This window comes from Trichomycterus rosablanca, chromosome 10 (genome assembly GCF_030014385.1).
Source record: "Trichomycterus rosablanca isolate fTriRos1 chromosome 10, fTriRos1.hap1, whole genome shotgun sequence".
NCBI classification, from domain to species: domain Eukaryota; kingdom Metazoa; phylum Chordata; class Actinopteri; order Siluriformes; family Trichomycteridae; genus Trichomycterus; species Trichomycterus rosablanca.
In genome coordinates this window covers 26370988-26397973 of record NC_085997.1, presented here as the reverse complement: position 1 = coordinate 26397973, position 26986 = coordinate 26370988, and the positions used below count along the sequence as shown (strand labels likewise).

The 26986-nt window shown below is 41.1% G+C and overlaps 1 protein-coding gene across 3 annotated transcripts in view; it reads right to left on the bottom strand.

Annotated features, from left to right (window-relative positions):
• gpam (glycerol-3-phosphate acyltransferase, mitochondrial) overlaps positions 1–18196 on the bottom strand; it is a 50541-nt gene extending 32345 nt beyond the window's left edge. Inside the window, exons 1-4 of one of the 3 annotated variants that reach the window (XM_063003036.1) lie at positions 18014–18196; positions 17641–17892; positions 930–1060; positions 612–731 (exon numbers count right to left, since the gene is read on the bottom strand). In XM_063003036.1, coding sequence (XP_062859106.1) covers positions 612–731; positions 930–1028 — 219 coding nt within the window. In that variant the 5' untranslated portion in view covers positions 1029–1060; positions 17641–17892; positions 18014–18196. Of the gene's footprint in view, positions 1–611; positions 732–929; positions 1061–15948; positions 16241–17640 lie in introns of those variants that run through there. The other 2 variants (XR_010013841.1, XM_063003037.1) reach the window with 2 other exon arrangements.
• Positions 18197–26986: the final 8790 nt, after the last annotated feature.

The following is a 26986-nucleotide window of genomic DNA, read 5'->3' as shown; positions in this document are numbered from 1 at the left end:
TCTAGATGTGTATTATCAGTCCTCTCTTTTTCAAATAATTGATCAGTGTTTCTGTTTTGGTTTTGTTAAATATTTCTACCATCGTGTTTGGAATTGCGAGTCTTTGTCATTCTATGTTATATTTTGTGCATTTTGTCAATAAATGTTCGATGGTTACTTGTGTGTTAGTGTTCGCATATCGGTGGGCGTTCTCCCTTCACCAGGTGTACATGTGTTAGGCGAGAGTGCCCAATACGACATCTTGTGTATGTCGTCTGTTCCAGTCTCTTTCCAGTTGGTAATGTTGGACGTGTTTGGATGTTGGGGTGGATATTGTAGAGTTTGTTCTGCTTTTGTTTTTCCCATTCTTTTTGCCACCTGTTTTTAATATAGTCTGTAATTGATTGTTTTATATCTGTCAGAGGGAGCTTGCAGCTCACAGCTTTTCCCTCCCCATCTCTTGAAACGTCTTTTGATAGTGTCATGGTGTGCTGCGTGTTGAGACTATTTAGCCCACTTGACACTGCTGGAAATGTACATTTAAAATTCAACATTGCTGGCAGTAATCAAACCTGAGTGTGTCTAATCATCCCTGATAATCATTACATGCATTTGGAACAAGGTTTGCTTACCTGACTCTGGGGTGTGCAAGAGTGGCAGCATCTTCCCACAAATGGCCGTTTCCTGTTCAGAAGGCCGTCCTTCCATGTGTTAGTTACAGAGCGCAGGACAGAAGGACTGCCGCTTCGATCCTAAAAGGGCAAAACGAATATTCTACTTTAGAAGATGACCAGAGGCACGTGGTGAATTAAAAGAGACAAAGATGACTCAGCAACCACCTCCTTTTATTGAACACAGCCACTTTCTCATCTGGTGTAATTAACCATTACTTTTTAAATTTCTTTAATTATAGTTGTCAATGAGCGCAATCCTGAGCACAGAGCTATTACCTGTTCCTCACAGGGATGTTTCAGACGGCTGCCTGCTTGCTCAGCACAACTGGCCAGTAGGACGCTGTCCTGCCCCCCCAGCACCAAGCTGACGTCCATCTTTTTACCTCCGGCCGGCACACACTATAAATCTGCAGAACACACACACAGAAAATGGAAGGTTAAAGCTGCCCGAGCACCCAAGTGCATTTCAAGATCACAGACATGAGCAGAACGAAATGGGATTCCTACTTCACTCTGTGCTCGAGAAATATGCTGAAGGTTGCAGATCAGGGAAATCTTTTTCTGCTTAATCAGCTCAATTCAATAAGCTAGTGCATAACAAGGAATGCTGGGTTTTATGTTACAACCAGTTTCTCAACCATGCAAAATGATGTTATTGGTCTGTCCTGATCAAGCAAGCTAATAGAAAATGGGGAAAAAAGAAGCAGATCATTAGATTCAGTTAGTCTGAAGTCATGGGACATCTTTAGTTTTTTTTTTTTTAACATTGTTTGTTTGTGGTAGCTCAACAGTTAAGGTACATGACTAGGGCTGCAACGATTAGTCAACATAATCGATAACGTCGACTATAAAAATTTGTCGACGTGGAATTTCATTGTCGACGCGCCGTTATTATTGCAACGCACTAAAGGGACTGCAGGGGGCGCAGCATCGCTTCCATGGTGCAGCGGGGAGTTTATGAAGACAGAGAGGCAAAGATAGAGAAGAACATAGAGATAGAGAGATAGAGAAGAATGAGAAGAACATGCAAACTCCACACAGAAAGGACCCGGGCCGCTCCACCCGGGAATCGAACCCAGGACCTTCCTGCTGTGAGGCAGTGCTACCCACCGAGCCACTGTGGTGCCCCACTGACCAGGATAAAGCGGTTGATAAAAATGAAACAAAATAAAAATAGGATCTGATCCAGCCAGTCAATATGGCCGGTTAACATCAGCATGATGGTCAAAACTAGGGAAACTGTTCTCTTATACCCCTTTTCCACCAAAAAACCATGGTTCTTGAACCGGTTCTGTTCAGGTTTCTCTGAACCTTGGTGTTCTGTAGAGAACCGACGCGCGTTTCCACCAGTTTTTGAGAACCAAGCAGCGTCATCATCGGTGGGCGTCACTTATTAAGAGTTAAGAGAAGTAATAACATGGCGGAGTGTGTGGATTATGTGCGAGCATTTGTGCTGCCGTTACAGATGTTTGTTTTTATGTAAAAAGCATCAATCTAACTATCGGTGATAAGAAGACGTGACGTGTTTGTCTCAGTTGATGTTTTCTTTAGTTTATTAACATGAGAAGCGTTTTGCGCTTCACTCTCACCGCGACTCTCGGCGCAAATAACTGATTTGCTCAGCGCTCGGCTTGAGCGATAAAACATCATTAAAGTTTCACAACACGAACAAACATCTGTGTGAAATAAACATCAAATCCAGTCTTAAATACTACATGTATCTGTGTTTAACTGTATTCACTTCACGTGTGGTGTTTATGCAGCTCGGAAAGTTGAAAAAGTTTCACTTTATTTTTCACGTTAAGCGTGTTTCGTTCTGTCCGGGTCACTTTTATCTCGTTATATCACACAATTCACCTTTTTAAAGGCGCTTTGAAAATATCAGCGGCAAACTGGCTCGAAATGTAATCAGGTGAAGTTTAAAAGATAAAAATGCAGCATTAAGCTCCATATGAGACACCAGCTGACGCCATTGTTGATAACGTGTTATGCTGTACAACATGACACGCCCACTGACGGACGTCACGGTTCGGGCTGAAAAACCAAGTATTCTGTGGTGCCAGATTGGCCCGCTAGTTCACTGTCTGGAACCTCTTTTTTCTGGTGCAAACACACGGAACCGGTTCAAAATCAAGTTCGGGAACCGGAACGGGCTCCGTGCCGCGTCGGTGGAAAAGGGGCATTAGTGCCCAGTTTTCACCTTGTTGGTGTAAGGTCCCAGATTTACTGATTTACTCTCTACATTACCTCTAAGACATAAACTCTATAACAGATTTTAAAGAAAAAACAGGTGTGATTTAGCTACGTAGGTAATGTTCTCACTAGCTGGTCGTTAAGGGAAAATGCTCTCCAGCTGGACAGAATTATTATTTTCATCCCTACTAATTTACTTTAGCCAAATGTTGTTGGTTAAATGTTGCAGAGGATGAATATTGGTCTGATATATTGGCTGGCTTATATATCAGTCAGACTGATATATGATTCTATTCTATTCTGATAGTTTGATTCTATTGTTAGCTATCCTGGCTTTTACACCTGCTAGAAATAAGTAAGTACATAGTGTAAGATAATATTTTTAATACTTTGCAGTTCATATTGTGATTCAGTTCTTTTAGGTAAACACTCGTCTAAAAGAATGGAAAGAAAACTATATGTAAAGACATGTACAGCAAAAGTTCACATCTAACAGAGTACAATTTGTGACTTGTCCAGTAGGGTCAAGAAAACAGTGAGTCCAGCTGAGAATATTTATGTAGTGTTAAATACTTGTTTGGTATTAATGTCCACTTGTACCCCTCTAATATCATCATAACGCCCAGTTTGACCTGAAGCTACTCTTTGGCCCTGTGCTGATATATTAAGCTGTGGTTATTAGGTGTCAAGTTAAAGGGCTGAAACCTTTACCCCGCAGCAGACTACGTCATGGCATAAGCTAGAGATTGTGGGGAGGGTGGAAAAGCAAAACAATGTGGGACCAAAGGTAATGGCGACGGAGACATAGTACACTTATGTTTCTCTGAAATGGGTATTTATAGAAGTCATACAGAACAGCAAGATCCTAAAGTATATGAAGGACAGCCATTGCCCTTTCAAAGTCACATAGACAACATGTTACAAATATAATGACATTATTACATATATATATACAGTGTATCACAAAAGTGAGTACACCCCTCACATTTCTGCAAATATTTCATTATATCTTTTCATGGGACAACACTATAGACATGAAACTTGGATATAAGTTAGAGTAGTCAGTGTACAGCTTGTATAGCAGTGTAGATTTACTGTCTTCTGAAAATAACTCAACACACAGCCATTAATGTCTAAATAGCTGGCAACATAAGTGAGTACACCCCACAGTGAACATGTCCAAATTGTGCCCAAATGTGTCGTTGTCCCTCCCTGGTGTCATGTGTCAAGGTCCCAGGTGTAAATGGGGAGCAGGACTGTTAAATTTGGTGTTTTGGGTACAATTCTCTCATACTGGCCACTGGATATTCAACATGGCACGTCATGGCAAAGAACTCTCTGAGGATGTGAGAAATAGAATTGTTGCTCTCCACAAAGATGGCCTGGGCTATAAGAAGATTGCTAACACCCTGAAACTGAGCTACAGCATGGTGGCCAAGGTCATACAGCGGTTTTCCAGGACAGGTTCCACTCGGAACAGGCTTCGCCAGGGTCGACCAAAGAAGTTGAGTCCACGTGTTCGGCGTCATATCCAGAGGTTGGCTTTAAAAAAATAGACACATGAGTGCTGCCAGCATTGCTGCAGAGGTTGAAGACGTGGGAGGTCAGCCTGTCAGTGCTCAGACCATACGCCGCACACTGCATCAACTCGGTCTGCATGGTCGTCATCCCAGAAGGAAGCTGACGCACAAGAAAGCCCGCAAACAGTTTGCTGAAAACAAGCAGTCCAAGAACATGGATTACTGGAATGCCCTGTGGTCTGACGAGACCAAGATAAACTTGTTTGGCTCAGATGGTGTCCAGCATGTGCGGCGGCGCCCTGGTGAGAAGTACCAAGACAACAAGCCTACAGTCAAGCATGGTGGTGATAGCATCATGGTCTTGGGCTGCATGAGTGTTGCTGGCACTGGGGAGCTGCAGTTCATTGAGGGAAACATGAATTCCAACATGTACTGTGACATTCTGAAACAGAGCATGATCCCCTCCCTTCGAAAACTGGGCCTCATGGCAGTTTTCCAACAGGATAATGACCCCAAACACAACCTCCAAGATGACAACTGCCTTGCTGAGGAAGCTGAAGGTAAAGGTGATAGACTAAACCCAATTGAGCACCTGTGGCGCATCCTCAAGTGGAAGGTGGAGGAGTTCAAGGTGTCTAACATCCACCAGCTCCGTGATGTCATCATGGAGGAGTGGAAGAGGATTCCAGTAGCAACCTGTGCAGCTCTGGTGAATTCCATGCCCAGGAGGGTTAAGGCAGTGCTGGATAATAATGGTGGTCACACAAAATATTGACACTTTGGGCACAATTTGGACATGTTCACTGTGGGGTGTACTCACTTATGTTGCCAGCCATTTAGACATTAATGGCTGTGTGTTGAGTTATTTTCAGAAGACAGTAAATCTACACTGCTATACAAGTTGTACACTGACTACTCTAAGTTATATCCAAGTTTTATTTCTATAGTGTTGTCCCATGAAAAGATATAATAAAATATTTGCAGAAATGTGAGGGGTGTACTCACATTTGTGATACACTGTATGTATGTATGCATGCATGTACATACTACACCCCCCCCCCCCCCCCCCCCCAATTAAACCATTGGAAACTTAGAACCCCCCATGGTTTACTTCAGATGTGATGTGTTATATAAACACCACACAGAGATTCAAGTCTTTAAGGTGTATTGCAGCCATGGTAAGCAGCCGTCACAAAACCTCCTAAAGTGGATTATTTTACTGCACCAGAATGATAATAGGTGCAAGAAGATTTCCCAGAACACTATTGGGAGAATTGTCCAGAAGTTCCAAACTTGTGGCTGCCAGAGAAAGCCCAATATTTCCAACACAGGTCTTCGCAATCAGAACAACCCAGTGTTACCTGTCTGGTGCCAATCATCAAGCAATGGTCAAGGTCAACAGTATTTTTCTTTAAAACCGCCTCCTTGTTTCTACACTTACTGTCCATTTTATCAGCTCCACTTACCATATAGGAGCACTTTGTAGTTCTACAATTACTGACTGCAGTCCATCTCTTTCTCTGCATGCTTTGTTGCCCCCCTTTCATGCTGTTCTTCAATGGTCAGGACTCTCACAGGACCACCACAGAGCAGGTTATTATTTAGGTGGTGGATCATTCTCAGCACTGCAGTGACACTGACATGGTGGTGGTGTGTTAGTGTGTGTTGTGCTGGTATGAGTGGATCAGACACATCAGCGCTAATGGAGTTTTTAAACACCTCACTGTCACTACTGGACTGAGAATAGTCCAGCTGGAATAGGAGCTGATAAAATGGACAGAGTGTAGAAACAAGGAGGTGGTTTTAATGTTATGCCTGATGAGTGTACATTAATATAAATATTGCACATTATTAAAATGTTTAGAGAGCCCTACTCTGTCTTGACTTTATTTTCTAACTTACAAAGTAAGAAATCAAAAGAGGACAGATTTAGTTTGTAATGAATGTCAAAGCAATTTCAGATCGGTTTTGTTAGAGAACTAATTTCAGTTCCTTCATCTAAAACGTTTACTTCATTAGCATACTGTCACTTCTTTTCTTAGATCTTGCTTAGCCTCTCATAACCACAGACAACAGTAAACTTTATTTATGAAGCACTATACTACAACTTCTGCTGACCCAAGTGCTGTTCTTAACATTCATATAGGACAAAAAAAAGCAAGAAGAAGCGAAACACACAACACACATACATACACACAGGTAAGTTTCTGGATCAAACCCAAGATTCAAGGATCTTGACAAATAAAGGGTAGAAGACTGTTCCACAATCTCGTAGCATAAACCGCAAATGCATGATCACCTTTCAGTTTTAGACGAGCCCTCGGAATGGCCAACAAATTCTGTGAGGATGACCTTAAAGACTGCCGTGTGGTTGGATAGGTATTGAGAAAATCACCAATGAAAGGAAGCTGAGCACTTTTTATTTTTTTTATTTTTATTTTTTTTACCCCTTTTTCTCCCCTTTTAGCACATCCAATTGTTCAATTAGCATCGTGCTTCCTCTCTGTCTATGCCGAACCCTGCCCTGACGGAGGTGATTGAAGCTAACCCGTATCCCCTCCGAAACACGAGCAGCAGCCAGATGCATCTTTGCCACCCACACATTGACGAGTTTGGCGCCACCTAGCGTTGCATGCGGAGAGACACACCCTAAGGGCACCCCCTCCCATCTATGTGTAAGCGCCTCCAATCAGCCGGCAGAGAACGCAATCGCATTCTGACAGAGAGAGACCCACATCCGGTTCTTTGTCCCACCCCCCACATGAGCAACCGGCCAATCGTTGCTCATATAGCCACTCAGCTTCGAACCGGTAAAGCAAGGCTGGATTCGATACGACGCTTCTCAGAATCCAGCCCTGGTTGCAGCGTGTTTCTTTTTACCGCTGCGCCACCTGAGCGGCGGGAAGCTGAGCACTTTTAATTGTCTTGTTTACTGTATCATGTAAACTGTATAGAAAAATGTGTAGCTTAGTAATCAAAAGGTTGCTGGTTTAAACCCCACCACTGGGCAAGGCTCTCAACCCTCAGTTGCTCAAATTGTAAGTTGCTTTGGATAAAAGCATCTGCTTATTGATGAAAATGTAAATGTAAACTGTATACCAAGGCTGGTAAAGTGGCTGTAGAGATCACAGGCACCCACACTGAGAAACAGAACTATGGTGTGTAACCCACATAAAAAGAAACAGATCTTCTTGACACAGATGACACAAAACCAGCACATCTACACAGCTGATTTGTGATAACTTGACTATTAAACACGTAATTAAACCAGCGTGATATAGTTCTGGATATTACCCATGGGAAAATTTCAGCATGTAATTAATAACATTCTCTGGAACACTAGGCCAGTCAACTGAGCATTCCATTACTTAGAAAATGGGTCATCCAGGATCTAACCATCTCTTTTAGCAATAAAAGAACAGACTAAGAGTCCGTGCAAATACTGAATAAAAGCTGGGGAGAGTGGTTAAGCACATGGTAGCAGCTGAACCGGAGTTCAACGACCTTTAAATGGTTCTATTCTGGTTTGCCACTGGCTGACTAGCACACTGATGAGATGCACATAGAACAAGTGAAAAGCACAAAGTTCTGAATCCTGGCTGAGTGTCAGATCCTGCAGTACGGGACACTGAAATCACAGCCAGTATGATTAATAGCCCGAGAGCAGCGAGAAGGAAACTTTAATTAGGTTTTCCACAAACAGAACAAAGACTGACTGATCCTCTGATAAAATTATTACTAAGACCTGACTGATCAAATGTTGCTGATAAAACACATGTCCACTTTACGCCACTTTATATTTTTGTTGCTGCACAAATGCAGAGCTCAGCAGAGAGTGATTATGAATGATTCTGATATAGCTGAAGATGCAGATCCCGCTGAAGCAGACCCAGGTCAGGAAGCTCCCACCATTACTTGATCAGAAGTGAAGGCAAGCAGTAGCCTAGTGGTTAAGGCACTGGACTAGTAACCAGAGGGTCGCTGGTTCAAGCCCCACCACCACCAGGTTGCTGCTGTTGGGCCCTTGAGCAAGGCCCTTAACCTTCAATTGCTCAAGCTGTACACTGTGATGTAAGTCGCTTTGGATAAAAAGCGTCTGCTAAATGCCGAAAATGTAAATGTAAATGAACCCACATCACTCACTCACTCTTTCTTAAGCGCTTATCCAATTAGGGGGTGCTGGAGCCTTTCCCAGCTTTTCAATGGGTGCAAGGCACACAGTAACACCCTGGACGGGGGCGCCAGTCTATCGCAGCGCAGACACACATACAGACACACACACCCATTTACCTATAGCGCAATTTAGTGTCGCCCAACCTGACTGCATGTTTTTGAACTGTGGGAGGAAACCCACGCAGACACAGGGAGAACATGCAAACTCTGCACAGAAAGGACCCGGACCGCCCCGCCTGGGGATCAAACCCAGGATTTTCTTGCTGTGAGGCGACAGTGCTACCCACCGAGCCACCGTGCCGCCCTGAACCCACATCAACCAAAAACAAAAAAATACCAAGATATTTACCTTTCTTATGGATTAAAATGTATAATGAACAAGAATACAATACCGTTTGAGAACCAAAGGGGTCACAGATTTATTTATTTTTTTTAACAAATGGGGGCCTAAGAGAAAACAAGGAAGAGAAGTGCGTTTTAGATGAGCCCTCGGGATAGCCAAAAAATGAATTGAGGATGACCTCGAAGACTGCCTTGTGGTTGAATACGTTTTGGGTACATCGGCAGTATAAAAACAAATAAAAGCATATTAAACTGTATTGTTTACTGTGTCATGTAAACTGTATAGTAAAATGAATGCAATTAATAACGATGTGCTGGTATCGTCAAGTTCAGCAAATCAGCTGTGTAGATGTGCTGGTTTTGTGTCATCTGTCATCTTCTTATGTGGGTTACACACCATAGTTCTGTTTCTCAGTGTGGGTGCCTGTGATCTCTATAGCCACCTCATCTCTCTTGGTATACAGTGTACATTTACATTTTTTGTATTTAGCAGATGCTTTTACCCGAAGCGGCTTAGAATTATCATTGAAGGCCGCTCAGGTGGCGCAGCGGTAAAACCACTGCCGGCTGGGCTGAGCGAGCACATGAACAATGATTGGCCTGCTGTTCATATAGGGGCAGGGCATTAAGCCAGATAGGGACTCTCTCATGGCTGATGCGGCTGCAGCCTCTGCAGACTTGTTAATGGCGCCTGCGCCGAGGCGGGGAAAAGAGTGCGGATCAGGGTGTGTCTCTCTGTACACAGAGCTTATCCGCAGCTGATCGCGTCTAGTGTAGGTAAAAAGATGCCTACGGCTGCTGCCCACGTGTCGGAGGGGGCGTGGGTTAGCTTCGTTCTCCTCAACTCAGAGCCGGGGCTGGCATTAGTAGAGAGGAAGCATGATGCACTAAAAGTCAGAAGAAAAAGGGGAGAAAATGCATAAACAAAAAAAAAAGAAGAAAAAAAGAAGAATTATCATTGAATACAATTTCAGCAATTGAGGGTTGAGAGCCTTGCCCAGGGGTCCAACAGTGGCAATTACTATTACTACTATTACTACTAATAACTACTGATTACTAAGCTACACATATTTAGGCCCATTCATATGTGATCCAGTGGTTGTAAAACATCGGAATAACACTCAAAACAAAGGAAGTCTTTCCATCAAAGTAATAAAAAGAAATAAACTTGACAAACACTTGAAAGCACTACAGCAATAAAGGTTAAAGAGCAAGGACATAATGACTTTATATAAAGTAAATAATGTTTTATTTGGGTTAAATGGGCTGCAATATTGGGCAGCACGGTGGCTTAGTGGGTAGCACGGTCACCTCACAGTAAGAAAATCCTGGATTCGATCCCCAGGTGGGGCGGTCCGGGTCCTTTCTGTGTGGAGTTTGCATGTTCTCCCCGCGTTCACGTGGGTTTCCTCCCACAGTCCAAAAACATGCCACTAGGCTAATTGGAAACACTGAATTGTCCTATAGATACCTAGCTGCTAGATGCACAAACCAGTGCATTGTAGTGCCGGTCCCAAGCCCGGATAAAATAGGGAGGGTTGTGTCAGGAAGGGCATCCGGCGTAAAAACTGTGCCAAATCCCGCCGGCGACCCCTAACGGGAAGGAGCCGGAAATGCCGACCCCGTAACCGAAAAACGGGACAAAGGCTGAGGAACAAGAAGAAAATGGGCTGCAATATTGTACATTATGTATCAGATTATCAGATTACAGTTAGAAGTTTTTTTAACTGAATCAAGCAGCTGTCAAGTGGATTACTATTAAATATTAAGGTTAAGACAGGCTTTACATGCATCAAGCACAATATGTGGGCAGGATTAAAACTCTTAATTCTCTATTTTTGATCTGTATTATTTATCTGTACTTTTAATACGTGTTCGAGATCACCACGCAAATATCATCTGATTGGTGTCAGATGATGGTGCTCCTGGAATTACAAACTCCCTAGTCATGTTAAATGCTTGTCCTGGAACCGCTCAATAAAATACTTACCTAAATGCTCAAATTATCTATATATATACTATGACATAAATGCCAGTGTCTATTTATTTCTTAGGATTTTAACGTCATGTTTTACACTCTTCAGTTACATTCATGACAGAAACGATAGTTACTCATGTCAAACACAAGTTTAATGTCAAACACAGTCATGGACAATTCTGTTTCTCCAATTTACCTCACTTGCACATCTTTATACTGTGGGAGGAAACCGGAGCTTCCGGAGGAAACCCACGCAGACACAGGAGAACATGCAAACTTCACACAGAAAGGACCCAGACCACCCCACCTGGGGATCAAACCCAGGACCTTCTTGCTGTGAGGCGACAGTGCTACCCACTGAGGCACCGAGCCGCCCATGGCAGTGTCTGTATCTACACACACATTTCTATTTTATATATAGTAATATCATCCACTACATTCTTTTATCGGTTTATGTTGGTAATACCACAGACAACTGTTTTAAGTCATGGAAAGGTCTAGCAACGAATGTTTTATTTCATCAGTAAAGCAGACAAAGTACGGCAAAATGCTTAAGAAAATGCTTAAAAAAAACTGACAATGATCATGCAAATGATTGAGTTTATATTTAAAAGAGTAGATAACTATAATCAAAATACTGTTGAGCTAAACGTCAAATTCATATGGTGTGTCAAGGTATTTTTGTTATTCTTTCAATAGAATATAAGCAAGGGGGTATGTGTGTTGTGTGGGCCAGTACAAACTAGACAAACAAAAGACTGACCTAGTTAACCTGAAGCAGAGATTTCATTAATTCGGGGGTGTATGGGCAAACGCCTCGATCCCTACTGTAATCCTTATGCTCTAGTTTACTACACAGTATCCTCACAGTGGTGTTCCATTAATGATTTTGTTTTAGCTTGGGTATTTAAACAGCACCAATTATCTAAGTATTGCATATTAAAGCAATAAGCCACGAGAGGCCGTACGTTACTGTGATTTTAGCACGGGGATGACGTTTTGGCACGACGCGAAGCGGAGTGCCTAAAACTTCTTTCCCCGTGCTAAAATCGTAACAGTAACGTACGGTCTTGAGTGGCTTATTGCTTTTATAAAACGGCGGTCAACATAAAATATATTAAATACAACAATGTTTAATTCATAAATGTATTTATTGTGTATAAACTTACAATAAAGCATTCTTCCGCGACGCAAAATAGTTCGATTAACAGTGTTGCATAAACAACATATGATGACATTATCAAAAATGTGTTTTGTGTGAGCACCCAAGTTTATTTATTAAGGTTTTTAACATCCTGTCCTGTCATGAATTTAACCAAAGTGTGTAAAACATGTAGTTACTCAGGTCAAGTCTTTAATATCAAACACACTCATGGACAATTTTGTATATTCAATTTACCTCACTTGCATGTTTTTGGACTGTGGGAGGAAACCGAAGCGCTCGGAGAAAACCTACACAGACATGGGGAGAACATGCAAACTCCACACAGAAAAGACCCAGACCATTCCATCTGGGAATCGAACCAGGACCTTTTTGCTGTGAGGCAACAGCATTACCCACCGAGCCACCGTGCCAACCCCACCCAAGGTTAAAAAAAAAAATGAAATCATATAATTGGAACACTAGTAAGGAAAGCTACAGCATGCCCTCTGTGGACAGGGGGTGAGGGGTTATTAATGAGCAGACCGTCAGGTATTCCAATGACCAGAGCAACAAAATTTAAGCTCTCCTTTCAACATACAAACACATAATGATCCTCTGCTCAGAGAACTGCATGTTTTAAATGTCTGTCCATCTTTCCATGACGTACATGTGTGTATATGTGACTCTACGATGCCAACCAAAAGTCTCCAGTTTAAACTTGGTGCTGGCAGTTGGCAGTCTAGTCCTCTCGCTAATGCTCGAGTGTATTGTGGCTAATGTGTGATTCCTACAATAATGTGGGTGCTAAAGGCGAACCAAAAACAAGTTTTAATAGATGATGCTGAATGTTTGTTAGTAATCATCAGTATATTGGGGTGGTACCAGCATGTTAACATGAACAAATAAGAGAAAATGGACCAAATAGACAATGGACAAAGATGATGCATTACGTAGGGTTAACATTGAACTGCAGAAAAGCTTTAATTTCATGCCTGCCACCAAGATGGCTCAGTGGGTAGCAAGGTCACCTCATAGCAAGAAGGTCCTGGGTTCAATTCTTAAGTGGCACGGTCCAGGTCCTTCCTGTAGGTTTCTTCCTATAATTTAAGGGATTTTTGTCTCGTCACTGTCATCCTTGGCTTGCTCAACAGGGGTTTTTGGTATGTCGGCCCTGGATTCTGTAAAGTTGCTTTGAGACAATGTCTACTGTAAAAATCAATTTAATTTGACTTGTATGGAGTTTGCATTTTCTTCCGTGTCTGCTTGGGTTTTCTCCGGGGACTCAAGTTTCCTTCCACAGTCCAAAGATGTGCAAGTGAGGTGAACTTGAGGTACAAATTTGCCTGTGACTGTGTTTGACATCGAGCTAAACTTAAACTTGAACTGAGGAGTCATGTGTAACTGTAACCTGACCTGTCATAAATGCAACCAAAGTGTAAAACATGATGCTAAAAAAAAATTATAATTTCATGTCCAGCCTCTTTAGACCTTCTTGATTGATGGAGGTGGAGATCGACCTTATCTAGTGATTGAAGAGGCCATAAAAGAAACTTGGCTTTTTGAAGATGAAGATATACTTTATTTGTCATATATACATATACAGATGTACAGTACCATGAAATTCTTTCTTCACATATCCCAGCTTGTTTGGAAGCTGAGATCAGAGCCCAGGGTCAGCCAATGTACGGCGCCCCTGGAGCAGACAGGGTTAAGGACCTTGCTCAAAGACCCAACAGTGGCTGCATAGCAAGAGCCTGGATTTGAACTGCCAATCTTCCGGTTGATAGCCCAAAGCTCTACCCACTAGGCTACCACTGTCCCAATATGTATTTAATTATTTTCCAGTATGTATAAGGCATTACCATCATGGGACATGTGCATACTGAGAAAATGTCTTCATATACTATGGCTGATATACCATCATGCTAATCATTAGACCTAATGATTTTCACTAGATGCTGCCTCCATGAACATAAATTCTCTGCTGAACAGTTGGCTGGCATAACTGGCCAAAATAACACAAAATTCTAATATTAATACTTAACGCATTCACATGACATTATGACTCCAGCAGTTCATGTTGCATTCTTTGTAACAATCTATTAAGAGTGGCTAGCTGTTTATTACAGGAGTCACAGATATGATGGAGTCGTCAACTGACATAGCCAATAATAAAAAGAGTGCCACAGAGTACAGCAAACATAGGCCCTGAGGACCTGGTTGTACTCCCTGCCTTTTGTGTGTGTTGGGTTCATAGAGAAACAGCAGTTTCCTCCCACTACATAAAACATGCCAAGGGTGGATTGGCTCTCAATTGTCCTGGAGTGTATGTGTGTTTGTGTGAGAGAAAGAGCTCTGTGATTGGTGCTTTCCCCTGGGTGTATTCCTGTGCTTTTGGTTTCCAAGTAGCTCTAAACCCACTGTGACTATTTTTCATTCTGATTGTGTTCTCCAGATAGTTCTAGCTTATTTGTAACAGTAGGAAGAATACAATGCTGATCATTGCATGTTTATATGACTGAACAGTGTCAGTACATGGTTGCAATATAACTTAACTAGCTTAGTTCTGAGCGAAATCTTCTTGTGCAGAACCTCAAACTCAGTGCAGAACCGTTTATTTAAATGATTAGGTGACACTTTGGTGCAGCTGCTGGAATGGGAGCCATAGACCAGCATAAGTCCTGGTCACCAGTGTCCGGCCCTTGTCTCTGATCCGAGAATTTTCATATTGTCTTTGAGTGGTTTCCTTTCACACCCCAAAACAATTAAAAGGTGGAATGGCTGTTCATGCCCTGTGATGGACAACTGTATGGGGTGTTTCCTACCTTTCACTTCATGAATTGAACCCACTGTGACCCTAAATAGGATACAGCAGTGGTATAACAGACAATAAATGAATGAATGAATGAATATTCCAAATGGTACCTGAGTGTGATTGAGTAAATAGTCTAAAAATTGGTTTCCATGATTAGTGTCTCTGTCTTGTGTATCATGGTGGGAATTACTAATAACCAATGAATGGACACATGAATGAATGATTATTCCAAATGGTACCTACTAGGTGTGATTAAGTAAATACCCTGAGAATGATTTGTGACCATGACCAGTGTCTCCCTGTCTTGTGATATAAGGTGGGGTTGGATTAAGGATGAAGCAATTACTAACAACCAATGAATGGACAAATGAATGTATGAATGATTGAATGACTACTCCAAATGGTAACTAAGTGTGATTAAGTGAATACCCTGAGAATGATTTGTGACCATGACCAGTGTCTCCCTGTCTTGTGTTTTAAGGTGGGGATGGATTTAGGATTAAGCAAGTAGTAACAACCAATGAATGGACAAATGAATAAATGATTATTCCAAATGGTACCTAGATGTGATTAAGTGAATACCCTGATAATGATTTGTGACCATGACCAGTGTCTCTCTGTCTTGTGTTTTAAGGTGGGGATGGATTTAGGATTAAGCAAGTAGTAATAACCAATGAATGGACAAATTAATGTATGAATGAATGAATGCACGCATTTCATTGAGTCTTCCAAATGATTCCACAGTATTTATACCAGTAAATGCAATGTCATTGCAACATTTAATATAATTAATATAATCATGATTTAAACCCAGGTAGCCGGTGTATGAACTATCATTAATTCATTCATTCATTCATTCATTACGTGTAAGGTGAGGTGAGTTTATTCGCCCACGCTGTTAATAAGCTCCAAAGGGTAAATAAAATAGGAGTAATTACTTCATTTATACTGATAAATAACAACAACAAACTCGGATATAATGTGTGTTATAACCATGACCGCGACTCTTCAACACAACGTGACACCAGAAGCAGCAGCAGCAGCAACAGCTAAAGTGCAAACCGTGTGGACGCTGCTGGTTTGCTAACCTGCTAACCTTGGTACAAAGAACGAAACGTGGTCTAGCTTACCGTGAAAAATGTCCCCTGTTGTACTGAACATCTCGGTTAAAATAACCCCGTGTTGGATAGGAACCTTTACTGAACCTGTACTGTCCCTGAACGCACCGGCTTTCCCAGTTCATCCACAGTTAACCGCTGCTTTCCGCACTGTCAGTGTGACTGAAATAATGACTTCCAGCTATAGCGGGCTGAATAGCATTTAGAGGGCGCAATTTTACCGCTATTTTATGTGCTGCAACGAGTACAAGCAACCACCAGAGAGAGACTTCACCCTGAACCTGGGGTGTAAAATTCTGGTCATGGAGGCCCAGTGTTACACTAAATTCTGTAGCTGCGAAATTTAGTGACCCTAGATGGCGCTGTTTCCCAAATACCAGTAAAGGGTAAACGAGTTACTTCGTCATTTCTTAGTTCTTAGTTACTGCCTGGTTAACAAAAACAATGTTGCCTAAAAGTACATTTTAGATATTTTTCAAACAGAGTTCAGATTCCGAAAGTTGCTGCAGGATTTTTTTTGTATTTTCCCCCTTTTTCTTAATATCAATTCCGATTCCCCATTAAACCTTCTTTGCTGTTTGCACCACCTCATGCTGGGTGATGAGAACTGCAGACCAGCTTCTTCTTCACACCAGCCGGCAACGGATCATCTGCTTTTGAAATTAGTTTAATTAGAAATTTGTTTAATTTTGTTTAATTTGTGGGCAGGTTTTAGGAAAAGGTAACTAGGGTTAGGGTTACATTCTACTGGCCATATTGAATTTGTGAGTGATTACCACTGATGTTACTCTAATCTGACCACATTTTTCAGTAACGAGTAATCTAACGCGTTATTATTTCCAATCCAGTAATCAGATTAAAGTTACTTATCCAAGTTACTGTGCGTTACTATTTTTGCGTCTCGGAGAGTGACGTCTAGCCTATGCGACAATTAAGTCACGAGCTGCGTCCGGAATCGCATACTTACAGAGTATGCACTAGCTTGGAGGAAGTATGCACTACTCGGCCGGTAAAGAAGTACATACTTTCAAAAGTACAGAAGTATGAAGTATGCAGTATGCACACAAGACCGCTACGTACTACACGTGGGGACGTGATGACGTAATATCACCATAGTTACAGACTCATTAGGCTTGTTCGACTTAACCCGGCGCTGCGCAGACCGATCGCCGCCTGGCTCGGTATGGTGCATGTTTTTTTTGTCCGACTTGCGTCAGCGCCACTGGCGCGTCACGGTGACAGACTGGTTATAATCTCGCGAGAGCGGGGCGGCTTCAGGCGGCGGAACTATGGCATGCATTTGGGGCCAAAATCGTCTTAGTTCTAACGCCTGTACACGTAAAAAATATTACGTGTCCAGACGTAAAATATGTACGTGTGATGTATTGAGACGTATTTCTTTTAAGTGTACAGACGGCTTATTTTTTGCGTCTGCAGAGGTACTTTTTTTACGTGTACAGACGGCATATTTTTATGTTTCCAGAGGGGTTTTTTTTACCCGTACAGACGTAATTGTACAACGTCTTGGCATTTTGCCAGTAGATGGAGATATTTACTTACAAATTGAATGAAGTTGCATAGTGAAGGTGATTCTTTGTGTACAGACGGCATATTTTTATGTTTCCAGAGGGGTTTTTTTTACCCGTACAGACGTAATTGTACAACGTCTTGGCATTTTGCCAGTAGATGGAGATATTTACTTACAAATTGAATGAAGTTGCATAGTGAAGGTGATTCTTTGTCATTTGGAAATCAAGGTCCCAGAGTCTGGAGAAAGAGTGGAGAGGCACACAGTCCAAGCTGCTTGAGGTCTAGTGTGAAGTTTCCACATCAGTGATGGTTTGGGGAGCCATGTCATCTGCTGGTGTTGGTCCACTGTGTTATATCAAGTCCAAAGTCAGCGCAGCCATCTACCAGGACATTTTAGAGCACTTCATGCTTCCCTCTGCTGACAAGCTTTATGGAGATGCAGATTACATTTTCAAACAGGACTTGGCACCTGACCACACTGCCAAAAGTACCAATACCTGGTTTAATAACCACAGTATCACTATGCTTAATTGGCCAGCAAACTCACCTGACCTAAACCCCATAGAGAATCTATAGAGTATTGTCAAGAGGAAGATGAGACACCAGATCCAACAATGCAGACGAGCTGAGGGCCGCTCTCAAAGCAACCTGGGCAACCTCAGCAGTGCCACAGGCTGATTGCTTCCATGCCACACTGCACTGAAGCAGTAATTCCCGACCAAGTATTGAGTGCATATTCTGTAAGCCATAATCATCAACATTAAAAGAAATAAAAACTTGAAATAGATCACTGTTTGTAATAAATCTATATAATATGAGTTTTTTTTTTTCAAATTACTGAAATAAATTAACTTTTTGATGATATTCTAATTTATTGAGATGCACCTGTAAGTCTGCTGTTATAATCAGGTGTACTGATATATTCATAGTAGTAATAGAATGATGGTGGTAATATATAATTAATTCAGTGAGCATTGTGGATTTTTCTTTCTTTAACATAAGGGTACCAACAATTTTGTCCACGTACATAAAACAGAAATGTTGTGTTGAGGTCTCTTGAACTGCGCTTCAGTTAATTCCAACAGTTTGAACAAAACTTCCAATTTAGACTTCTTATGGCATCTGGTGTTGTCCTCACACTGCTGGAGCTCTTCATGTTTCAGTTGCAGCTGGACTCTTTTTCCAGTAAAACTCCTCATTACACTATTTAAAAAAAAAAAAAAGATTTCAGATTCTGGCATTAATATAGATTTTAGTTGGTTTATTTGGTCACGTGTTTGAGCATTTCAATGCATTAAATCTAAATAAATCCATAAATAAACAATACATATTTAAATCTTTGCACTTTACGGTCAACATTCATTCATTCATTCTCAGACAAACCTGCAGTGTTTAATACACACCATAGGCCAGGGGTAGCCAAGACGGTGCCCGGGGGCACCTGGTCGCCCGCATGGACCATGTGTGTCGCCCGCAGGGCATGTTATAAAAATAGCACTAAGTCACCATGGAGCTCCGTCGAAAAATTTTACTTAATTGTGGCTGTTTTTGAACCAATAACATTTGCATTAATGTAGATTTGAAAATGACAATATTGAACAGCCCCGGTTCTGGACTGCTTTGCTTGGGGGGCAGTAAAATTAAGTGGGCATGTAGATAGTCATGTTTTTGAAGGCAGAAATATATTCAGGGTTTGATTTGTGTATGAATGATGACAGTAAAGCTATTGATACTGGCTTAAATTGATGTATGGGGTAAAGTAAAATTTTGTGATTGGTTCAGAGATCATCTTAAAAAATAGCCTTTGCTTGCATTGTGCTTGGGGGCAAAGACACAATCTGGTATTGAATATACAATTTTAATTAAAAAAAAATTCTATATGAACACGGACCTTGTCTGGGGTCAAAGTTCAATATTGATAATAATAATAATAATAATAATAATAATAATAATAATAATATGCCATGGACAGTTTTATCTACAAAATCAAAAGGCCCGGTTTTATTTTGACATACTGTAGAATTCAACTTCATTTCATTTTGTGGATAAATGCAAAAAAGTACATATAAACAACAAAGAAAACAGACATCATAACAGACAACAAAAATCATAATTAGCACTTTACCTTGTTATTATCAGATCCACATCTGCCGGAGCATGGCTGGAACTGGCCAGTCTTGTGCAGTCCGCAAATACTCTTTTGCAATTCAAAAGAAAATTTCGAAGAGCCATTTTGTAAAGTAAATTGACTACATCACGGTCACATGAGCCTACGTTTAAATTAAGAGCACAGTGCGTATTTAGTGCGTGCTCTCACGTGCAAATAACGTAACGCTACGTTTGCATGTGTCATGCTTAGTAGGCAATACGTTGTAACGTGTGTACGCGTCTCATGAATATGGGAAGCCAAACGTTGCACATTGTCAGTGTTTGTCACGGTCCCTTATTCACATGCAGATATATTCATGTTATAGTTCACTGATTGGCTATAAGTTGTGAAGAGGCGTTAACACGTCATATTTTGCCGTCTGTACACGTACATATTTTACGTCTGGACACGTAATATTTTTACGTGTACAGGCGTTAGAACTAAGACGATTTTGGCCCCAAATGCATGCCATACGGAACCGGTCACTGCAGTTGCTCTCCACGGGCTGCGCTGCCTGAGAGACGGCTTGATGACGACAGAGCTTAATCCTCATTGGCTAGAAGCTCCGCTGAATCCTCTGGCGGTTGTTTCGTTTCATTCTAAAATGTAAATCTCAGTTTATTTGTCTTAAAGACCTGATATGTGCGAAATACTATCATGCTTTCTAGTAGCATGACAGTTTATTTTCGTACAAATTGCAACATATGTCATAATTATCATTCCATATCATGAAAAGACTCAAGTAGGCTACCTGATATTTCTTTAATGTAACAGATCTTTTTATCTTGATGTTTTTCTAGAACTTCTGATGGTTCTTGTCTTTAATCTAAATTGCTTTAATATTTTATATCTTAACTGTTTTAATACCACTATCACTATTACACTTTGATTTATTTTTCATTCTTCTCTGTAAACTTTGTAAACATTTTAAAAATGCTACATGAATAAAAATGTGTGGATGTGCATGGTGTCATGTTTCTTTACAAGAACCAAGGCCAGAAGGTAAGCTGTTCTGGAAGAACAAAACAATGTGTTGTTCAGAAGATGATTGTGTTAAGAGATTCATCTTCAATAAACCACAGCCACTATTCATCATAATGCCTAAATAACTGATTTGTCAGTGCTCGAAGAAGCACAAACTTGTACACAATTGTACAATGTACTTATTAACCACATTATTCATTAGTGACTCATACTGGGCACATCGGTGAGCATACTGAAGTATACTGTTTAACAATGCATCTATAAAATACAGTGGCATGCGAACATTTGGGCACCCCGGTCAAAATTACTGTTACTGTGAACAGTTAAGCAAGTTGAAGATACAATTATCTCCAAAAGGCATGAAGTTAAAGATGACACAAAAACATTTTTTTTTATTATGTCTCTATAATGAATTACATCTTGGTTGTGAGGTTGTAGTGAATGCTGTTCATCATCCTCTTCATCCTGCACATCATCGCCATGGTCTCCTGGCTCCAAGCAAACACTGTGTAGAATGCAACACATGCTGAGCTGATGGACTGGACATTCCTCATGTGCAGGCATCGGAGTCTCCTAAACTTTGCCGAAGGCATGCTCAATGACCACACGGCCAGTGTTTAGTTTTCTATTAAAGCGCTTCTGCCTAGTGTCAAGTGCCCATTGTCTCTGTAAGGCCTTATCAGTTGGGGCAATAGAGGGTAGGCTGAATCCCCAATTATATACATCCCTTGTGGGACCAGGGACAGACAGGGGATCTTCTTCTAAAAGACAAGCAACCTCTGTGAGGCGAAAGGCTCTGGCATCATGACAGCTACCAGGATGACCCACGCTGATGTGGGTGAACTGCCGGTGACTGTCACAAAATCCAGTAAGAATGATAGAATAGAACTGTTTCCTGTTAAAATATGCCAGGGGGTTGTCACAGTGTGGCTTCTGAATATGAATTGGGCATCCATCTACTGCACAGATAGTGTTTGGAAATCCAGCTGCTTGAAAGCCTAACAAAGAATTGTGCAGGGTTTGTCCTAAAGGCCAGGAAATGTGGTGTGCCATGTGCGTATTTACCAGAGTACAAAACTCATGGAGATGTTTGGCAAGAGTGGATTTTGTGATATTGAATCTGTCTGAAATACCCCTATATGACTCCTGGTTCGACAGTGTCCATAGACAGGCTAGGACACTCTTTGTCAGTGGCAATTTTGTCTGCTGTGGATTCATATAGACAGGGCCAATGGTGTTTATAAGATCCTACATAGTAAGTGAGAGAAAAGAAGGTTATCATATCGTACCTCCACTTGTCCTTTGGAGAGTCTGAAATGACCTCTAAAATCTGAGAGACTATAGAGGGGGACAACATCCTCTACAAAATGTTGTATTTTTGGAACAAGCCTAAAGAAGGGTAAATGTGATAAAGTCCTTACGTAGACAATATAATTGGACAGTTTGGACTTTAAGCCACTTTGACACAATATAATTGCAGTCTATTTACCATATACACAACCATAATGATTAAGGTCTGATTGAGTGCACTTTATAATTTTCATCTAATTATTTCTAGAACACTTTTACGTACATTGTTTATCATATTCACTAATTCTACCTTGAACAAACCGTATATTTGGAATTATGTATTCACACGTTTTCATGTGAAATGTTTCAATAGACAGTCTTGAAAAATAGGCTACTTAGTTTAGGTCTATTCATTTAAATTGTTGTAGACAAATATTTAAATCTATTCAATAACATAAATATGTGTTTGATAACATGTTTGTTAGAACTTTTCTTTTTCACCAATCTACAAGATAAATGAATGATGAGTAAAACTATATTTATTTACAGATTTTACAGAAACTTAGTTTGACACTTTATGGTCATCTATATTCACCACTATGGATTTGGAAAACAAACGCTGGGCTTAACCTGCTCAATGATCAAGAATGTTTAGTTCGATTTCACGCAAAAGCAGAGCGATTTCTACTGCATTCGCTTCATCAGCCACGCAGAACGCAAACGCCGCGAGATCCGCTGTAGCTCACGTGGGTTGCAGGTGGCGACTGTCCGACTTGACGGCTTTCTTTTAACCTCCTCCCCCCAACTGCAACCTGCTGCTCTCGCTGACCACCAAGGCGAGGCGCAGTTCATCTCGAACAAGCCTATTAGGCTTGTTCGACTTAACCCGGCGCTGCGCAGACCGATCGCCGCCTGGCTCGGTACGGTCCATGCCGGTTAGTTTTTTTTGTCCGACTTGCGTCGGCGCCACCGGCGCGTCTCGGTGACAGACTGGTTATAATCTCGCGAGAGCGGGGCGGCTTCAGGCGGTGGAACCGGTCACTGCAGTTGCTCTCCACGGGCTGCGCTGCCTGAGAGACGGCTTGATGACGACAGAGCTTAATCCTCATTGGCTAGAAGCGCCGCTGAATCCTCTGGCGGTTGTTTCGTTTCATTCTAAAATGTAAATCTCAGTTTATTTGTCTTAAAGACCTGATATGTGCGAAATACTATCATGCTTTCTAGTAGCATGACAGTTTATTTTCGTACAAATTGCAACATATGTCATAATTATCATTCCATATCATGAAAAGACTCAAGTAGGCTACCTGATATTTCTTTAATGTAACAGATCTTTTTATCTTGATGTTTTTCTAGAACTTCTGATGGTTCTTGTCTTCTAATTTTATTAATATAAAGCAATCTAAATTGCTTTAATATTTTATATCTTAACTGTTTTAATACCACTATCACTATTACACTTTGATTTATTTTTCATTCTTCTCTGTAAACTTTGTAAACATTTTAAAATATGCTACATAAATAAAAATGTGTGGATGTGCATGGTGTCATGTTTCTTTACAAGAACCAAGGCCAGAAGGTAAGCTGTTCTGGAAGAACAAAACAATGTGTTGTTCAGAAGATGATTGTGTTAAGAGATTCATCTTCAATAAACCACAGCCACTATTCATCATCAATGCCTAAATAACTGATTTGTCAGTGCTCGAAGAAGCACAAACTTCTACACAATTGTACAATGTACTTATTAACCACATTATTCATTAGTGACTCATACTGGGCACATCGGTGAGCATACTGAAGTATACTGTTTAACAATGCATCTATAAAATACAGTGGCATGCGAACATTTGGGCACCCCGGTCAAAATTACTGTTACTGTGAACAGTTAAGCAAGTTGAAGATAAAATTATCTCCAAAAGGCATGAAGTTAAAGATGACACAAAATTTTTTTTTTTTATTATGTCTCTATAATGAATTACATCTTGGTTGTGAGGTTGTAGTGAATGCTGTTCATCATCCTCTTCCTCCTGCACATCATCGCCATGGTCTCCTGGCTCCAAGCAAACACTGTGTAGAATGCAACACATGCTGAGCTGATGGACTGGACATTCCTCATGTGCAGGCATCGGAGTCTCCTAAACTTTGCCGAAGGCATGCTCAATGACCACACGGCCAGTGTTTAGTTTTCTATTAAAGCGCTTCTGCCTAGCTGTCAAGTGCCCATTGTCTCTGTAAGGCCTCATCAGTTGGGGCAATAGAGGGTAGGCTGAATCCCCAATTATATACATCCCTTGTGGGACCAGGGACAGACAGGGGATCTTCTTCTAAAAGACAAGCAACCTCTGTGAGGCGAAAGGCTCTGGCATCATGCCAGCTACCAGGATGACCCACGCTGATGTGGGTGAACTGCCGGTGACTGTCACAAAATCCAGTGAGAATGATAGAATAGAACTGTTTCCTGTTAAAATATGCCGGGGGTTGTCACAGTGTGGCTTCTGAATATGAATGGGGCATCCATCTACTGCACAGATAGTGTTTGGAAATCCAGCTGCTTGAAAGCCTAACAAAGAATTGTGCAGGGTTTGTCCTAAAGGCCAGGAAATGTGGTGTGCCATGTGAGTACAAAACTCATGGAGATGTTTGGCAAGAGTGGATTTTGTGATATTGAATCTGTCTGAAATACCCCTACACGACTGATCGGGAATAAGTGGGTTTCACACTACACCATCTATCACTGACTGGAATCGCAGTCTCCCAAACTACGTTTTTTTTTTTACAAAAACACACGTGAGAAGTGACGAGGGGTTTAATGATACCACGTCCAAAAAAGCACATCAACATGTAGCAAGCGATCAAAGTTTGTGCGCTGATGCAGCGTAAAATCAAGGAGAAAAAATAAATGAATCTGAGTGGATTTGGCAACTCGAACAGCATGGCTTGTTTTATCGGTTATATACAGTATACTATATACTTAAATACCTATATACTTCTGGTTTGATGACTATTAATGGTAAATGAACATATGTTTCTTTGCAGGGTACGGTGTGAGATAATATGTTAGCATCTGTCACAGTGGGTGTGCTGACCATTCTGAGTGAAGATAATCCTGAGCTTGGCTTGCTTGATAATCATTATTGCTGTAATGTTTTATTAATTCATTCATTTAATAATAAATGTAATATACAGTGCCTTGCAAAAGTATTCAGCCCCCTTGAACTTTTCAACCTTTTGCCACATTTCAGGCTTCAAACATAACGATATGAAATTGTAATTTTTTGTGAAGAATCAACAACAAGTGGGACACAATCGTGAAGTGGAACGAAATTTATTGGATATTTTAAACTTTTTTTAGAAATAAAAAACTGAAAAGTGGGGCGTGCAATATTATTCAGCCCCCTGCGTTAATACTTTGTAGCGCCACCTTTTGCTGCGATTACAGCTGCAAGTCGCTTGGGGTATGTCTCTATCAGTTTTGCACATCGAGAGACAGAAATTTTTGCCCATTCTTCCTTGCAAAACAGCTCGAGCTCAGTGAGGTTGGATGGAGAGCGTTTGTGAACAGCAGTTTTCAGCTCTTTCCACAGATTCTCGATGGGATTCAGGTCTGGACTTTGACTTGGCCATTTTAACACCTGAATACGTTTATTTGTGAACCATTCCATTGTAGATTTTGCTTTATGTTTTGGATCATTGTCTTGTTGGAAGATAAATCTCCGTCCCAGTCTCAGGTCTTTTGCAGACTGCAACAGGTTTTCTTCCAGAATGGTCCTGTATTTGGCTCCATCCATCTTCCCATCAATTTTAACCATCTTCCCTGTCCCTGCTGAAGAAAAGCAGGCCCAAACCATGATGCTGCCACCACCATGTTTGACAGTGGGGATGGTGTGTTCAGGGTGATGAGCTGTGTTGCTTTTACGCCAAACATAACGTTTTGCATTGTGGCCAAAAAGTTCGATTTTGTTTTCATCTGACCAGAGCACCTTCTTCCACATGTTTGGTGTGTCTCCCAGGTGACTTTTTATAGATATCTTTGAGAAATGGCTTTCTTCTTGCCACTCTTCCATAAAGGCCAGATTTGTGCAGTGTACGACTGATTGTGTCCTATTATGGACAGAGTCTCCCACCTCAGCTGTAGATCTCTGCAGTTCATTCAGAGTGATCATGGGCCTCTTGGCTGCATCTCTGATCAGTCTTCTCCTTGTTTGAGCTGAAAGTTTAGAGGGACGGCCGGGTCTTGGTAGATTTGCAGTGGTCTGATACTCCTTCCATTTCAATATGATCGCTTGCACAGTGCTCCTTGAGATGTTTAAAGCTTGGGAAATCTTTTTGTATCCAAATCCGGCTTTAAACTTCTCCACAACAGTATCTCGGACCTGCCTGGTGTGTTCCTTGGTCTTCATGATGCTCTCTGCGCTTTAAACAGAACTCTGAGACTGTCACAGAGCAGGTGCATTTATACGGAGACTTGATTACACACAGGTGGATTCTATTTATCACCATCAGTCATTTAGGTCAACATTGGATCATTCAGAGATCCTCACTGAACTTCTGGAGTGAGTTTGCTGCACTGAAAGTAAAGGGGCTGAATAATATTGCACGCCCCACTTTTTAGTTTTTTATTTCTAAAAAAAGTTTAAAATATCCAATAAATTTCGTTCCTCTTCACGATTGTGTCCTACTTGTTGTTGATTCTTCACAAAAAAATTACAATTTCATATCGTTATGTTTGAAGCCTGAAATGTGGCAAAAGGTTGAAAAGTTCAAGGGGGCTGAATACTTTTGCAAGGCACTGTAGCTACATCAACCTTATGAGTGTTCTCAGTTGTATTGCTTGCACTTTACGTAACAATAAACAAGTTGATTTAGGTGTTGCACACTCACAATAAATACAATATAGTATTTTACACTCAAAATTAAGTTGTTTAAGTATTGCTTACTTACAATAAATAAGTTAATTTAAGTATTTCACACTCAAAATTAATAAAGTTGTTTAAGTATTGCTTACTTACAATAAATAAGTTAATTTAAGTGTTTTTACCGCTGCGCCACCTGACAGAATCACGACAGGCCCCTGACACAATAATTTTGATGTGGACT